General features: G+C 36.5%; 1 protein-coding gene across 3 annotated transcripts in view; it reads right to left on the reverse strand.

The window, feature by feature from the left end:
• ADGRB3 (adhesion G protein-coupled receptor B3) overlaps positions 1–17,935 on the reverse strand; it is a 796,575-nt gene that overhangs the window by 467,734 nt on the left and 310,906 nt on the right. For all 3 annotated transcript variants that reach the window (XM_066359103.1, XM_066359102.1, XM_066359101.1), the window contains 2 exons: positions 16,485–16,646; positions 9,759–9,923 (listed from right to left, as the gene is read on the reverse strand). In XM_066359103.1, coding sequence (XP_066215200.1) covers positions 9,759–9,923; positions 16,485–16,646 — 327 coding nt within the window. The remainder of the gene's footprint in view (positions 1–9,758; positions 9,924–16,484; positions 16,647–17,935) is intronic.

Here is a 17,935-nt window from a genome sequence, read left to right on the forward strand (position 1 = left end):
ACATATATATTTTTTGTATAACCACTCTTTTAAGTACTCCTCAGTAAAGGGGCTGCTTTTTTAAATCTGGTGCTTAGCTGGGAATCCTAAGGGGTGATGAAGCTGCTTCTGACTCAGCCTCACATTCAGGTTTGTTTCACCTCCATTGAGTATCGAGGCAATAGTGGCTATGAGGCTTTTCTCCACGCCTTTGCATCTGGGTGTATAACTGATTTCTGAAGTTTGTAAAAAGTAACTCTAAGTCATTGCAAACCCATGATGTTAAAAATATCTCAATACTTTCTAAAACTATGTCCCTATTGCAAGCTGAAGAACATCTTGTCATTCTGTCAGAAAAGCGTTCCCTGTTAATTGGGGGAAATGTAAACACTCCAAATCTCCCTGTGGAGTCTCATTAGGTACTCCTAAGTATTTATAAAGAATCTAGATTATGAGTGGCTTTGTTCTACTATGCCAGAGTCTGTGGTGACTTCGATGTTCAAGACCAATCAACACGCTCTGTTCTCAAGTAACACAGTCTGAGGAGGCATGGTGGGGACAGATGATAAACAGGTAAACAAACAAAAGTTTCAGCTAGAGGTGTTCTGAAGACAATGTGACAAAAGAAGGCAATGTGATGGGGAATACCCAGCCATACTTCTTGGAAGAGATCAAATATGAGGTGAGTCCTGAGTCACTAGAAGGAACCAGAAATGTAAAGATCCTTAGCAATCTCTTTACAAGAGCAAATTCTTGAGTTGCACAATAGGGAAGAGGTAGGAGTTGGGTTCAGATGGTGTGCAGAAGCCAGATCCCTTAGGGCTCTGGAGGCCATGTGACCAAGATGAGATGAAATGAGATTTTAAAGTAGGGAAATGGTGTGATATGATTTACACTTCAACACTTACTTTTGCAGTTGTGTGCAAAATGGATTTTATGCAAAGGTGATGACAGGTATTGAGAGATATTAGTAGACTATACCAATAGTCCCCAACCTTTTTTGGGCCACAGACTGGTTTAGTGTCAGAAAATATTTTCACGGACCAGCCTTTAGGGTGGGACGGATAAATGTATCACGTGACCAAGACAAGCGTCAAGAGTGAGTCTTAGATGGATGTAACAGAGGGAATCTGGTTATTTTTTAAAAATAAAACATCATTCAGGCATAAATATAAATAAAACGGAAATAATGTAAGTTATTTATTCTTTCTCTGTGGACCGGTACCAAATGGCCCAAGGACTGGTACCAGTCCGTGGCCTGGGGGTTGAGGACCACTGGACTATACTATACTATACTATAGTCCAGACAGAAGTGACAGTGGCTTGGATTATGGTGACATTTAGTGAAGACCAAAAAAAATGTAAGTTAATTTGAAATATTTTCTGGATGTAGAGCTGATAGGTTGGTAGTGGGGTGTAGGAAAATAGAGACTCAGTGTTGACTTTTAGGGTTTTGGCTTACTGAAATAGATAAATTATGGAACCTTTTATTGAACAGGGTTAGATTAGTGTTAAAACAGGTCAGGGGGTATATAGCCCTGAAATCAAATTGTCAATTTTGAACATGTTGAATTTCTCATACCATTATAGACATAATGCAGGAAATTATGTAAACTTTAAAAAATGTGCTTTCCAAATGTATTTGAAATGTAATCATCCCTCCCCTCTTTTTCTTTTATGCCGTCCCTGGAACACCATTTGGTAAGCCTCAGGTCCAAAATTTTGTCTATAATATGCAGCCGGCTAAGTATCAACACTTCCTTAGGCTTTTACAGTTTCTCTTCATTTCCATCATAAACATTGGCAGCTGGGTGTGATTTCAGTCTTACTTGTCAATGTAAACACTCCAAACGCTAATTACCAAAGAACCGTCTTACAAAGGTGAGTGAGAACAGAGATCAGGCTGTGCTTTGAAGCTTGGCGAGGGTGGAGAGCTCAGGCTGCCTCACCATCTCGCCACGCGCTCCCTTTTACAGAAAGGTCACACTGGGGACAGTTCACATTTCGCTTCAGCAATGTGACACATTGCCAGATTCTCTGGACCCAGAAGAATTAAAATTGCAAAGGCTAAATTGCTGGATTCCTGGGGTTTACCCCCCCTCCATACACACAGAGCTGTGACTGTGACCCCCCTGGAAGAAAAGACTGTCTCCCAGGTATGGGGCCAAATTAAATCCTGTGATACCTTTTTGTGAAAATATTGTTTTGGTCTATTTTCACTTCTTGATCAGTAACTGGTGACAATACAAGGAAGAATGAAAAACAATAACCACAGGTTAGATTATGTACTCACCCACAAAGTCATGATAATTTTGGATAATAAAAACTGTGTTTCTGGCCCTGGCCGGTTGGCTCAGTGGTAGAGTGTCGGCCTGGCATGCAGGAGTCCGGGGTTCGATTCCCAGCCAGGGCACACAGTAGAAGCGCCCATCTGCTTCTCCACCCCTCCCCCTCTCCTTCCTCTCTGTCTCTCTCTTCCCCTCCCGCAGCCAAGGCTCCATTGGAGCAAAGTTGGCCCGGGTGCTGGGGATGGCTCCATGGCCTCTGCCTCAGGTGCTAGAATGGCTCTGGTTGCAACAGAGCAACGCCCCGGATGGGCAGAGCATCGCCCCCTGGTGGGTGTGCCAGGTGGATCCCGGTTGGGCGCATGCGGGAGTCTGTCTGACTGCCTCCCTGTTTCCAGCTTCAGAAAAATACAAAATACAAACAAAAAACAAACAAAACAAACTGTGTTTCAGTGACTGTTTCAGACTGATTATTGCCAGCCGATAAAGCTATCTGTAGGCATGGTTTGGGGGGAGAAGTCTTCTGGCCCCGGATTTGAGGCTATCTAATTTAGCAATGGCAAAATTTAAGAGTTCAGATTTTTATGAGTTGGAAGTTACCCAAGAAACTAGAGACCCTTTGGGGATGTGTGACTGAAATGTGAAACTGGCAATCTCTTGCTTTGGATATGGACTGAAGAACATAAACCTGTGGTTCCCACTGGCCATTTTAGGATAAATTGCAAAAGAGAAAAAATCAAAATGAAATGCCATTTAAAAAATTGGAATTGAACATGAAAGCAAGTTTTAAGGCTAAAATAATTTTTAAAAAGTTGGTATGTTATGACAAAGTTTAAATGAGAAAAAATAAGTAATCAAAGAAAGCAAGCCAGGACTAGTAAAGACACAATTTTTTAAATTTCTATAAGATAAACACAAAGGTCAATGGAATAATGCTAAAAATCTGAAATGACACAAAATAAATATAATTGCCGTACGAAAGACTAGAAGTTAAAAGAGCTAAAATGCAAAGCAATTAAAGAACAGGTTAGTGAGGTAGCATTTGAGTTTCAAATTGTAACATCCTCATGAAGAGACTGCCAGGACCCTTGAACCAAGGTCAGGCAAATGTCTAGCATCTTTGTACTCAGTGCTCTCACTAGAAGGGCTCCCTGCAGAGGGACCTTCTCAGAGCTGCTGAAAAATCAAAATTTTAGGTCCACAGGAGACTGAAAATGTTTTGCTCTAGATAAAAGAGATATCTGGGTCCCACTGTGTTCCCAAGGACTGGCCCTTGGGAGATTTCTTCTTTTGTGAGTCTTTAAGATTCTGCAAATATATCTGGTAATCACAACCTGATAGACTCACTAGGGAGGTTCTGAATCCACAGGAATGCATTTCTCCAATGCAGGACTGACCAGTGTGACACTGCTTAGTCTCACAGAATGGCAGGGGCCTTATGTGGGTGCTTCCTGTACAAACCTGGCCTAAAACTTTCTTTGGATCTATGAATTATCTATTAATTAGGCTGTCCATAAGAAACTGAATTCAAAAACTATCATAACATCCTGAATCTACTTCACCTATTCCTTTCAAAATACTTTATTTTTCGTGTGTGTGACAGAGACAGATAGAGAGACAGAGAGAGGGACAGATAGGGACAGATAGACAGGAAGGGAAAGAGATGAGAAGCATCAGGTCTTCGTTGCAGCACCTTAGTTGCTCATTGATTGCTTTCTCAAACGTGCCTTGACCAGGAGCTATGGTAGAGCAAGTGACCCCTTGCTCAAGCCAATGATCTTGGGCTTCAAGCCAGCAATCTTTAGGCTCAAGCCAGTGACCATGGGGTCATGTCTATGACCCCACACTCAAGCCAGTGACCTCATGGTCAAGCTGGTGAGCCTGCACTCAAGCTGGTGATCTCAGGGTTTCAAGCCTGGGTCTTCTGCATCCCAGTCCGATGCTCTATCCACTGCACCACTGTCTGGTCAGGCTAGAATCCCTTACTTTTAAAGTAATATTTTCATATAAATCATGATAAATATTCTCTACTTTATATTGTTTTATACTTTTAAAACATTCTTCCACCTAATTTTAATCATATAACAATCCTATGATATAGAAAGTTTATAAATAGTGGCTCCATTTTATAAACAAAAATCATTGAGCAACAGAAAAGATAAAAAAGTTTTCTAAGTTAATATTTATAATTAAGGATTGAAACTGAACTATAATTCATGTCTTATGAACTCTATACTACTGTGTTTCTCACAGAATCATATAATTAAATTCATTTACACATATTTCAGGGCAAATAGAAAACTTATTTGTGAATAGCTTTTTCTCTTTTAATTTACTTTAGGCCCTGGCCAGTAGCTCAGTGGTAGAGTGTCAGCCTGGCATGTGGATGTCCTGGGTTCAAGTCTCGTTCAGGGCATACAAGAGAAGCAACCATCTGTTTCTCCACCTCTCTCCCTCTTGCTTCTCTCTCTTACTCTCTCTTCCCCTCCTGCAGCCATGGCTCAATGGGAACAAGTTAGCCCCAAGTGCTGAGGATGGCTCCATGGCCCCCACCTCAGGCTCTAAGAAGATCTCAGTTGAGCAATGGAGCAACACCCCAGATGGGCAGAGCATCGCTCCCTAGTGGGCTTGCTGGGTGGATCCCGGTCACAGCACATGCAGGAGTCTGTCTCTATCTCCCCTCCTCTCGCTGAATAAAAAAAAATAATTATTTTAGTCTTCAATCTGTCAATCAATTATCATAATCCCTACCTTCTATATTATTTGTACTCTACTACATAAAATATATCAGAATAAAAATTGTCAAAACTGAAACAAAGAAGCCAAACTTAAATCATTAGTTCCTCCAATCTTCAACTACTGAAAGAGGGATAAAACTATTACTATAAAGTAATACTTTAAAGAAAGTTACTACTTTAAAGAAAGTTACTATAATGCTTGAATCTTTGAACTAAGAACTCAAACTTTTATTTTCCCTAAATAATTAATTTTGGAAAAGTCTATACCAATTTTACTTTGAGGACAAAATTATTTTATATATATATATAAAATATATATTATATATATATAATTTTGTATATATATATAAAATATATATATAATTTTAACAGCAGTATTACCTATAAAATGTAAACAATTATGTCTTATACTTTTCTTCATTTTGAATATTAATAAAAATCAAAACCATTAAAAACAAAAGCATCTAATGTGATCAAATGAGCACAGCAGGAGTCACGTCAAGGTGGCATCCGAGCAATGGTCTGCCACAGCCAGACCTCAGTGCTGGTAGCAGCCTGTGTGGTGCTTACTGCTAGGCTCTGTTATCTCCTGTTGGACCCAAAACCATCACAGAGAACATTAACATCAGACAAAGCCGCTCTAAGACTGTGGTGAAGTAAGATAAAACAAGGCCACTTCATAGACAAAATCAAAGTCACGGTGCGACCCAAAAAGTTCCAAACATTCTCTTCCCTCAGCTAATATGAGTGAGCACTACTTCTTTATCAATGCGTACCACTTCTTCTCTCTTCCTAGATAATTTATTAAGGTATTCAATCAGAATCTTCTGCCTTTCCGGACATTATCAAATACAGAGCAAAGCTCCATTTCCTTAAACCATTCCTGGAATCACCTAATACAAACATAAACTCTTGACGAATCTTTTTTCCAACACCCACTTACTGAGATGCCCAGAGTATTGGCTACCGTCAGGTTCAAGTTGCATAGAGAGATAAATAGAAAATGGAAGAGAATTTCCTTGACCTCGAATACACCCATTAATACTATTATAAAATTGAGGTTTAATTAGTGACTGCAATGAAAATTCAGAAAAATAGGTTGGAACTGCCAGAAGTTCGAAGTTTGGTGAGATAAAAGAACCAGATTACAAAGACCATTGAACATACACATACACACACACACCCTTCCATAACATCACACTTAATTACTGTATACATGAGAAAAGGTGGAAGATGAGGTCGTGTTAGGTTTATGTCAGTGAATGGACCACAGTAAACTCCTTTTGTTGTTCTACTCTGGCCCTCCTTCTCCCAACTAACACCAGTCTCTGTTCTCAGACACCGTACACAAATTAGTAACTAATAACTCAAACTAGGTTAACACAATATCGACTCTTTACTCTTCTATCTTTTTTCCATATATGGATCAAAGGCAAATGGTTTATCCTAACCCCAAAAGATGTGGGAGAAAGTTGAACACTGACTAAGGAAAATTCCTGATCAAAATATGATATCACCTACTTAGAAGCAGATATCAAAATCTGCATAAATAAAATGTATTGCAATATTTGATGCAAACAATACACCTTACCTCTCCCTAATATCCACTTCATTATAGTGGTCATACCTGTTTCTTAAAGCAAGAAGCTGAAATACTGTTCTGACATGATTCCATTGCCCATTACCACAACCCACATGTTCAAGTCTAAGAAAGGTGGTGAACAGATACCCAATATATTGTTTCAAATGTTTTTCTGCCCTCTTCTGGACACTTCACCACTGGCCTAAACAAGGAGAATGAAGTGTAGGTCTTGGCCCACTGTTTTCATTACTGATGCACTTCCTATCACAGTTTTACCCCTTAAGATGATGTCTTTGACTTCTCAGGTAGGATGACTACAACCACTGTAGCTAAAATCCACTGAGTTCTCAAATCACTATCTTTCACTGATGTAGAATATTATTATGTGTTTTTCAGAACTGCATTCAAATTTTCACGTGCTTATGTCTGAATCCTATAAAGAATTTATAAATTTCTTGAGATACAGGACTATATATTCTTCTCAGTCGTCTCTTACATCTTTGTTGATATTTGATGATGCTTTTTATTTTTAGTGAAGATGCCTGAGTTTAGTGATAAGACTATTAGTTCTAAGGAGAATTCCAAATGTTTATACCAAATAAATCTCACATACTTCAAAAGAGTGATGCCAAAATTTCAAATGGAATATAACAGGGTAAGAATTTTACATCTTTTGTAATGCAACTAAATCCAAAAGTGCAAATATTAGGTGTAGCACGTGATCAGTTCATTAAGTACTCAAGATGGACCCATAATGATCACTTATGAGAGAATATGAGCTAGACTGGACTGGATTTATAAATAAAGGAAACATACTTTCCAAAAATTAAAGATGTACACAAAAGAAAGCCATCCAATTTTTATGGTCTGAGAGCGATTCCAATGATGGTGTAATACTGTTAAAATGTAAGTAGCTTGAAAACACCTGTGGTTCCTGCTCGCATGATAAAGCAACTGAGGAAAATGAGTTTTGTTTTCTGAATTCTGCAATTTAGCATGCCTAACTACTAATATCCAAGAATTTTCTTTTTGACAGAGATAGAGTCAGAGAGAAAGAGAGAGAGAGAGAGAGAGAGAGAGAGAGAGAGAAAGAGATAGGGATAGACAGACAGGAAGGGAGATGAGAAGCATCAATTTTTCATTGCGGCGCTTTAGTTGCTCATTGATTGCTTTATTATATGTTCCTTGACCATGGGGCTACAGTAGAGCAAGTAGACCCTTGCTCAAGACAGTGACCTTGGGCCCAAGCTGGTGAGCTTTTGCTCAAACCAGATGAACCTGCACTCAAGCTGGTGACCTCAGGGTCTCTAACATCTGTCCTCCGTGTCCCAGTCTGATGCCGTATCTCTGTGCCACTGCCTGGTCAGGTTAGACAAGCATTTTCTTCCTAGAAATGTTCGTGGGAAGTGGACTATGAGAAACCTGGTAGATAATATTTTAACTGAAGTGGACTATGAGAAACCTGGTAGATAATATTTTAACTGATCAGTACCATTTTGACTATGTATTGGGATTAACTGAGGTAAAAAATAAAAACTATTAAGACATTTTACAGTTAGCTATTATTTGTTATTCCTTCATGTTATCTACTTTTTCACATTCCATGAACAAAACGAGTGAACTATATTCGACTCTACAAATGTCATAGTGCAGCACTAAATAAAAATATTCTAAAATTTGTAAAGGTTGCTCACATCTTTGGAGAAAAGGCAGGGCATAACTATATATGTGTGTGTCTGTGTGCCTGCCTAACTGTGCCTGTATATAAAGAGACAGAAATAAGACAAAGTATAACTGATTTTATAAATATTTTAGGGAGTAATTTTCAAGTAACTTCTGATTTTTGACCTCCCAATAGTCATAATTACATGAACATTGAATTGTATGAGCTATACTCGTGATTGATAGAATTCATAAAATTCTAGGAGAATAATGTTACTTAATATAAATATTACATTTTTAAATGTATATTCTAAGTATAGAAACCTATTAGTCGTTCTTCAAACTAAAAAGGAACAATAAAGCTTTTTAGATGACTGGTGCATCGCCACATTTTGAATAGTTTTTCATAGTCTTAAGATGTTTTAGATATTTAAAATTTCCAGTAGAAATTTGAATCATTGTCTCATAATATAGTATATAAACTTGGGGAATTTAGAGTGCAAATGAACATGAGTGTGAGTTGGATAATATGTTGGGAACATATTACTAGGATCCCAGCTATGTTGCTTGCATGCAGAATATGTGACTAAATGGGCCTATGAGAAAAACTCTGAAGGAGTAGAAGAATGATCATGTATTTTGGACTCTGCTATTCTTGTTAGCCTTTGTCATTTGCCACTCATGTATGTCTCTTCCTCCGAACTGAGCCTTTGCTAGTCCTTAGAGAATCTATTGTGTGTGTGTGTGTGTGTTGTTGTTGTGTGTATTTTCTCCCATAAATTGCAAGCCTCTTGAAACTGGAGATCAGTCTTTCTTATTTTGTAGGTTTTGTTTTATGTTTGAATGTTTCAATAACCTGAATAACAGCATTACAAAGGCTTGTTCCTGTAATAATGGTGAAATTACTAAAGACAGGTAAAACAATTTAAACATTTTAAAGAAAAAAAAACTTAAGGTAACTAAAATACACTTTAAAAACAGACTATATAATCTTCATAATCACAATGATTGTGTCACTGATGATCCATTTTATGCATCTAGCAATGAATATATAAGATGTTTCCTAGCAAATATCTGTCATTTTCATGCATGGTCACATGCTCATTTCCACTCCTTAACTTACTGAGGGAGAACAGCATCGAACGGACTGCTTCTAAACCAGTCTCTATAGTAATAGTATGAAGGCAATAGTCAATCTCAAGTCCTTGAAACTCCTTATAATTTTTCGGCATGAAAAATCAAGTGTAGATAAAATCTCAGTAGAAAACATTAATAAGCATATTTATAGAAATCAATAAAGATGAACATTGATTGGTACCCAGTCAAGAAAATATTATACATTATTGCATGTGATAAGATCAGTTTTAAGCAAGAAACAATAACCAAAAAAAAAATCCCACATTTTCTAAAGTAACAGAGTAAAAGATGTGCTCTTAATATTTCTGAATACATATTAGGGACAATATACAAAGTACACGAATGCAAAGTTCACCAAATGCAGAAAACACTCACCTGGGCAGAGAGCAATGTTACAAGGCTTATGATGTGTTTCAGGCCCTTCACACGGCCTTCCCCCATACTGAGGAGGTGTGCATGACCTTGTTCTTGTTCTTTGGCCTCGACCACATGTAAATGAACATAAACTCCATGGTGACCACTCCTCCCAAACTCCATGGACTGTAATAAAGCAAAGAAGCTTCAACAACCAAAGCAGAGGGGTCAAGTCAAAAACTTTTTCTCTTATAATTAAGAAAAAAAAACTTATTAAATAAAAAGTATTGAAGATATTTTAAAAATTCAGTTAACATTCTTATTGACACAAATATAAAAAAGTAATTAGAAAATTAGTAATTAAGAAAATTGCTTGTCCTTTTCTTGTATTTAAAGTTATTCATGTTATAAAGTAAATGCTTTTTTTTTTCTTAATGAAAATTTATCTCTCTCATCCATGATAAAACTGTCATAGTTATCTTTAAATGAAAGTATTGTCAACTAAGGTAGTATTAGAAAAGTACATTTCTGATAACAGAGATGATATTCTGGAGTTAAATTTGCATTTAGACAGATAAGGGCCAACTTAATTCTTCCAACAAAGTTTCAGGATTAATGACTTTTATGGTGTCAAGATAAATAAATATAAAAATTGATGATATGTATTTTAAACAGCTTTTTAATTTCTACTTTTAAAAACAAAATGTATTTTTGGCATTTAAAAATGTGGTTGTTTAAACTGTTTTTTTGAATAGGAAGGAAATTTCAATAACTATATCTACTAGCATGAGAGCCTCCTCTTTACCTTGTTTTAAAAGGAGCGGCAAACATAAAAACCTCTTTCTAATAGCCATGAAACCAGAAGGCGGCACTGGGAATCTTAATTAATAAAAATTTATACAGGAACAAATGATCTAATTAAGACTCTGCCTAATGTAATTTATTGATACAGCAACACTTGAGGTATGCCATTGCAATAAAGTCAAACTTAATAAAAAATTACTACCATAATTTGTGTTCCTCCATAATAACAACTGTCAATAAATATTGACTTTTTTTTTGCAAAAAGTCCATTAGGGTTCAAAGGTTAGATACGTTCCTTGCACTGTCAAAACACCAATCTCGTCACAATTCTTAACATTTGGGACAGTAAGTAACAGCACTCCAAGGACAATACAAATTATATATTAAAAAAAAAGCTGAGAAAAATGTGCTTTGGTTCAAAAGTTCCTGTGTTACCTCTAGTCTTACCATGATCTTTGAAGTTCCTGAGCAGATGTTTGATAAGACATCCACAAGAATGAGTAGGGTAAGTAGAAATTTAGAATGGCAGATAACAATAAAATCTTCATTTGTCCTCCACATTGGAAGGGTAAGTAGAAGTCCATATAAAGTGTCAGAGGAACTATGTGAGTATATATAGCATATCTAGAATTTTTGCAGGAATATGCTTACAAAACTGTTATTGTACAAACACATACATGATACCCTAATTATGAGGCACTCTATTATCTTCTATTTATGCTATTGACTTGCTCCAACTGGTTATGAAAATATGTTCATGTACTAAAAAAATAGTCAATTTTAATAATATTCAGTGACAAATTCTTTAAGAGTCAATAAAACTTGCTGGAAAATTTTTTTTCTAAAAATATATAGAAAGAGTAAAAGTGTGAACTAAAGTATGATGTTTACATTTTTCCCATTTAAATTTGAGGTAACTGAATCGTATTTGTTATTTATTGGAATAAGAAAAAAAAACATTAAGTTATTATTTAATCTAAGAAAATAAACATATTTACATATAGGTATATATTATCAATTATAGCAAGATACTTTTAAAGTAATTCATATGAATATACTTTATGCTAAACTTAAACCTTTAATCAATTTTTGCATTGATTTCTAATTACCAATATCTCTACATTTAAAAACAACCTTTATCTTCTTATTTTCTATATAAAGTGTTAGTAGCCTATATGGTTTTCATATTGCTGGTTCTGTTCATTTTCTCTTGCTCAGATCACATTGCTCTATATGCACTGAATAATCCCCCCCCCCCAAAAAAATTCTAAACTAGAAGATTTTTCTCTATTAATAACAAAGAAGTATTGGTTAAACTTGATGGCTTAGTTAAGTGATTAAGTTGTAATCCTTTGAAAAGTAGTGTTACATACTAAATTTTAAGTCATTATTGTTCCAGGTGAAATATTATGACTTTTCTATATCATTTTAGAAAAGTAAAAATAGCCCTGGTCATTTGGGTCAGTGGTAGAGTGTTGGCCTGGTGTGTGGATGTCCCGGGTCCAATTCCGGTCAGGGCACACAGGAGAAGTGACCATTGGCTTCTCCACCCCTCCCCCTCTCCTTCTCTCTCTCCCTCTCGCCCCTCTCCCTTCCCCTTCTGCAGTCATGGCTTGATTGGTTCAAGCACATCATCCCGGATGCTGAGGATGGCTCAGTACAGCCTCTGCCTCGGGTGCTTAAAAAAATAGCTCTGTTGTGAGCATGGCCCCAGATGGGCAGATCATCGGCCTCAGAAAGGTTGCTGGTTGAATCCTGGTTGGGGTGCATGCAGGTGCCTGTTTCTCTATGTCTCCTCCTCTCAACTTGGAAAAAGGAAAAAAAAGCAAAAATACCTATTTTATTTGAAAAGACAATATTATTAATAATGTTATTTTAGATATTATTGAATTAGAAAATTATAGCACATATTTTAAATTTTATAGATGCAATTCATGAGATATATGGTAAAAATTAGATATTTTAATGGCAAATATGGTATAAATTATTTTACTTTTTTGTAAAGTATGAAAATCTGTAAATGATCAAGTTGATTTGAAAAATATATCTGATGAAAACAAGAAACTTAAATCAAATTAATTAATTTATATAGTTTTCATCTTTATTTAAACACAAAACATATCATCACATCTCTACTCTGTGCTACCTGGAGATGAAATGAGAAAAACACAAGTAATATGACTACCAGATTTTAAAATAAACATACAATTTTGTTATGACTTAGATTGAGATATTTAAAATAACTCTTTTAAGTAAAAGGATTTTTTTTCCTTTGAGAATAAATGGATTTGAAAATTGACATCTACAAAAAAAAAGTCAAAAACTATTTCTTGGCCCTGGCCAGTTGGCTCAGTGGTAGAGCGTCGGCCTGGCGTGCAGGGGTCCCGGGTTTGATTCCCGGCCAGGGCACACAGGAGAAGCGCCCATCTGCTTCTCCACCCCTCCCCCTCTCCTTCCTCTCTGTCTCTCTCTTCCCCTCCCACAGCGAGGCTTCACTGGAGCAAGGATGGCCTGGGCGCTGGGGATGGCTCCTTGGCCTCTGCCCCAGGCGCTGGAGTGGCTCTGGTCACAACAGAGAGACGCCCCGGAGGGGCAGAGCGTCGCCCCCTGGTGGGCAGAGCGTCGCCCCCTGGTGGGCGTGCCAGGTGGATCCCGGTCGGGCGCATGCGGGAGTCTGTCTGACTGTCTCTCCCCGTTTCCAGCTTCAGAAAAATACAAAAAGAAAAAAAACAAAACAAAAAAAAAACCTATTTCTTAATCTAAATAAAATTCTTAAGAATTAGAATGCATGCAGAGTAGACCAGTGATTTTCAATCAGGGCAATCGTTCCCTGCCAGGGAATCTCCCTGATTGGCCACGCCCAGGGAGATTCTTAGTGGGCACAGCTCAGGGGAAGGAGGAGCGCGGTTGGCATCTAACGGCTGGAGGCCTGGCTGCTGCTCCCCAGATCAAAGCTTTATTTGTGTCTATATGTCTGTAGTACCAAGGTTGAAAAGCCCTGCAAGACACCTTAACACAAGACTCAGAAATCAGGACAGTAAATAAACAATTTAATGTAACCCCTAACTTTTCTCAACTTATTTTCTGTTAACTCTTGTCATCTTCTTTTCTGAGTAATAAGAGTTTTTGAAGACACCATAATGTCAAAGACACATTTCTGCAACAGGCTGGTTATCTTAGGACCCGTATTAGAAATAGGGCATTATTACACAATTTGGCTAAGAAGACCCCTTTTTTGAAATTTGAATAATATAGGTAAAAGGTAACTAATTTATAATACTACTGATTAGTCTTTAATAGTGTAAATAAATATAAGCTCTAATTCTATCATTCCATATTTTTTGTGGAATGTGACTTTAATATTTAGTTTATCCTTGTGTCATTTTTATTAATTAAATGCCAAATGTATTTGAGTATCTACGGTGTGACTAGGTTATTGATTTCTGAGCTCATTTTCTTCATGCAAATTTGCAGAATTTAATGAATTATTTTAGAAAGATATTTACATGTTTAAAGTACTATTTAAGCTTTTAAAATCATTTTTTGTCACTGTTTTTACAAACATACATATTCATAATGCATTAAAAAGAAGTGTCTATTTACTAGTATGGCAATAACTAAACATAATATTTTAACACAAAACATTTTATAACAAATACGATAACCTCTAAAAGATATCACAATGTCCTACAGTGGAATATAGTCTACATTTTTAAAATAATGAAGTTGCTAAATCATTCTTGTTTGAAAAATGAAAGAAAAATTACCAAAACTCTTGTTCATTCTTTTTAATTCAACATCTGAACTATAACAATGATCGAAAGATACATCTTTCTTACTGTCATTTCTTTTCAACCAAATTTAGAAACACAAACATATATGTATGTGTGTGTGTATGTGTGTTGGTGAAGAGAAACTAGTAATGATACACTTCTTTACTATATACAATGGAAAGAGGTTTAAAAATTTGAGGAGAGACTTTATAAGCATAGAATATTTTTTGATTTTCTGGACATTGGACACAGTGACAGGGAGAGCACTCTGGACCCACTACAGATGCTCTCCGTGCCCTCTGAAGGGACTAATCAACAGTGTCTGGCAGATGCGATGGAGATTTCCATATGTCTGTCTACCATAGGAATAGCTTAACTAGTGGCTGGAAAGTCAGCTCTAAATAGAGAACTGTGGAGAACACATTAGCACCTACTCTGACTTTCATTTGGGCATTCACTTGTCATTAGACTCTACCCTTGTATATTGAAAGGGTCTTGAGTATTTAAAGGATGCGGAGAAGATAAATTTATACATCAAGTACAGCTTCATTTTCCATGGACACTTTTCTCATTGTCAAGGAGAGTTAACTTGATCCTGAATCCTTAACATAAATACTGTAAACAGGGGCCAGTTTAAGTAAGTACTAGTTTAGACAAGGTAATCTATTCATGCCCAACTGAAAATTTATAAATATTTACCCATGAGCTTGTTTACCTATAAATTTAGAACTTTTATAATTATTAAAATCCCCAGCTCCTTCCTGCCCCTTGTCTCCCTTCTCCTGACTGGCATGCCTAGCACCTGCTTGCTCCACGGCCCCTGTTTTTGTCATCTATTGCTTTGTATCTCCCCTTTCTGTTATAAAGGGATCTTCCACCTTATGGCATCATTCCTCCTTCACTTCCTTTAACTTGCAGTTCCTTCAGACTGTCTTTTCTTTTATTGTGATAAAAAACACATAATGTAAAATTTAGGATCTAAACAATTTTAAGTGCACAATTTTGCAGTGCTCAGTTTATTTACATTGTTATAAAACAGATCTCCAGAATGTTTTCCTCTTGCAAATCAAAAACTCAGTACCCATGAAACAACAACTCCTCTAAACTGTCTTTTAACGGCTTGGCCTTGCCCATTCTGCTAGGAAGCTGGGAACATCCCTGAGCACCCCCCATGCCACCCACTCTCTACTCCTGCTTTCAGCAACTGCAGAATCAGCCATCTCTGGAAATCAAACTCAGCAGAAAACTTTAAAGCACAATTCAGCAGATGGAATGCTGAGGCAGTGCCAGTCCCTTTCTTTATGCCCGCCCCCTTTCGGAGGCTCTGGAAAAGCTGTAAATGCAAGTGCAGAGGTCAGTAAGTTTGCAACAGCCATTCACCAAATGGTTGAGAAAAAATACATCTGAAGATTCACCGTGTCACGTGCTTTGGACTTCTTGAAATAAGGTCCTGATTCCTTTTAGTACTTGTTTTTACATGAAAGTCAGTGGTTTGAGAGGGAGAGACACCTATATTATGCAATGCATTAACTGGGAACAATAGTTTGATGTAACATGAAAAATCTGACCCTAAGTGAGCAAGCTAATGTGCTGTTCCATTTAACACACAAGGAATATATTTATATATTTTATAATGACTTTCATTTTATAAAGTAGTGGACAGCTCCAAGGAGGGCAGTCACTTGAAAGAAATAAGTTATTAGAAAGTCATTTGGTGAGGGATACTGTTTTCCCTAATGAGGTCAAATAAATGGCAGGAAAATAGCTAACTGCATTAATGACTATATCAACCACTTCCTTAGACAATGCAGAGTATCATATTCCCAGCATGCCGGGAAATTATGTTATTCTTCAAACATTCAATTACACATGTTTACTATCTAAAATAAGAAAATACATTGAACCTTATATACTTTTAGAAGCAGATAGAAAAATTTCAATTCTATAGCTACAGTGGGTAGGTGAGTCACTCATAAAATTTCTTGACTGCTCTGAAAGCAGAACTAATCACATACATGATAAAATTTCACAGTTGAATAAGAATTACACTTATCCACTCTAATTAAAATGCCCATACCCAGTTCATACGAAAATAACAAATCAATCGTTCCAAATGCGTAGCATGACATAATTCAATAACATCCACAGTTGTAGTTGCTGCTAACACTACCTGGACAGAGGGCAGTGTTATTGCAAACCCTTGATTCTCTTAATGGGCCGCTGCAGTGAGTCCCGTAAGGTGATACACAAGTTCTGGTTCGCACCTGCGACCCTTGACCACAAGTAACTGAGCATGTGCTCCACTGGGACCACTCTTCCACACCAGATTCACCTGTGTGCAAGACAACAAATAAACATGAAATACCATCTTGAATAGTTATTCAGTAATAAGCATTATACCAAACTGACATTATGACATGCAAGAATTTAAATGTAATAGTATGACAGTACATTAAATGGTACAAAAAACAATTAGGAAAAGAATAAATTTAAAGGGAGATATATATTAAGCTATTGCGAGATCCAAGTTTGCTATAACCTTGTTAGCAAAACTACTCTTCACAAATTCCACTGTGCCATGGGCATTATGAAGGGGCCAGTCAGAATTTTTCAACAAGAATTATTGTTGAAGTGACTGTATTTAGGCTTTGTACTTTAATGGATAAAGAAAATATATTAGTAACTTACTCTGGCTGTAATGAACAGGATGCGTTTATGTATTCTTCCCTGATCCTTTATAGCGTAACCTCCTTTCCAGTGCTGAATGAGGTGGATGCAGCCCTGAGTTCTGGGCTTATCTAATTTTTTATTGTGTTGAACAGTGACACTTACTTATAATTTATTCCTAATGCAACTCTTTTTCATCCTATGACAGCTATTTATTTTGTGATAATTTATTGAAAACCTTCTGCCACAATTTTTCCCATGATCAAGAGTAGTGATTTTTACTTGATATGAAAGAACATGTCCTGTCAATTTCTATTAAAGTGGAACTAAATTTTACTCAAAAATAGGGCCCTGAAAAGCCAATGAATGTCTGAATTCATTAATTTTCTTGGTGTAAGCATCATACTAAAACTATGTCTATTTTCTATTACTATCAAAAGTCATATCTTAAGAAGACTTAAAGTCAATAATTTCTAAGACCATCACAAATGTGCTTTTACTTCTATTCTCACATTATGTTCAGGACAGATTTTTAACACTGATTTGGAAACTTGTTGTTGCTTTATCCAAATACAAAATTGGATCATTTGTCTGCTGGTAGGAACTATTTAAATTAACCATTTTGTTGTTGAAAATGTTTACAGGAGAAGTAAACTTTGTAGCATTGATTATATAAATTAAAGAGCAATTTATATTTTATAGATTCTGCAGACAATTTGCCTTTGGAAAAGCATTCCAAGAATAGAATATGATAATTTGTTTATCCATCTTTTTTGAAAGGTTTGTAAATGACAGAAATTACTTGCTGTGCTACTTAAGACAGGGGTCCACAGACTGGTATTCCAGGATGGAAGGAGGTTGGACCAGAATGCAACTCAGTTTCTTGATTTCTTCATAGAATTTATTTAAGAAAAAAAAAGGCAGCTACAATTAAACATGTGCTTGATTAAGTAC

Source organism: Saccopteryx leptura, chromosome 1, assembly GCF_036850995.1.
Source record: "Saccopteryx leptura isolate mSacLep1 chromosome 1, mSacLep1_pri_phased_curated, whole genome shotgun sequence".
Classification (NCBI taxonomy): domain Eukaryota; kingdom Metazoa; phylum Chordata; class Mammalia; order Chiroptera; family Emballonuridae; genus Saccopteryx; species Saccopteryx leptura.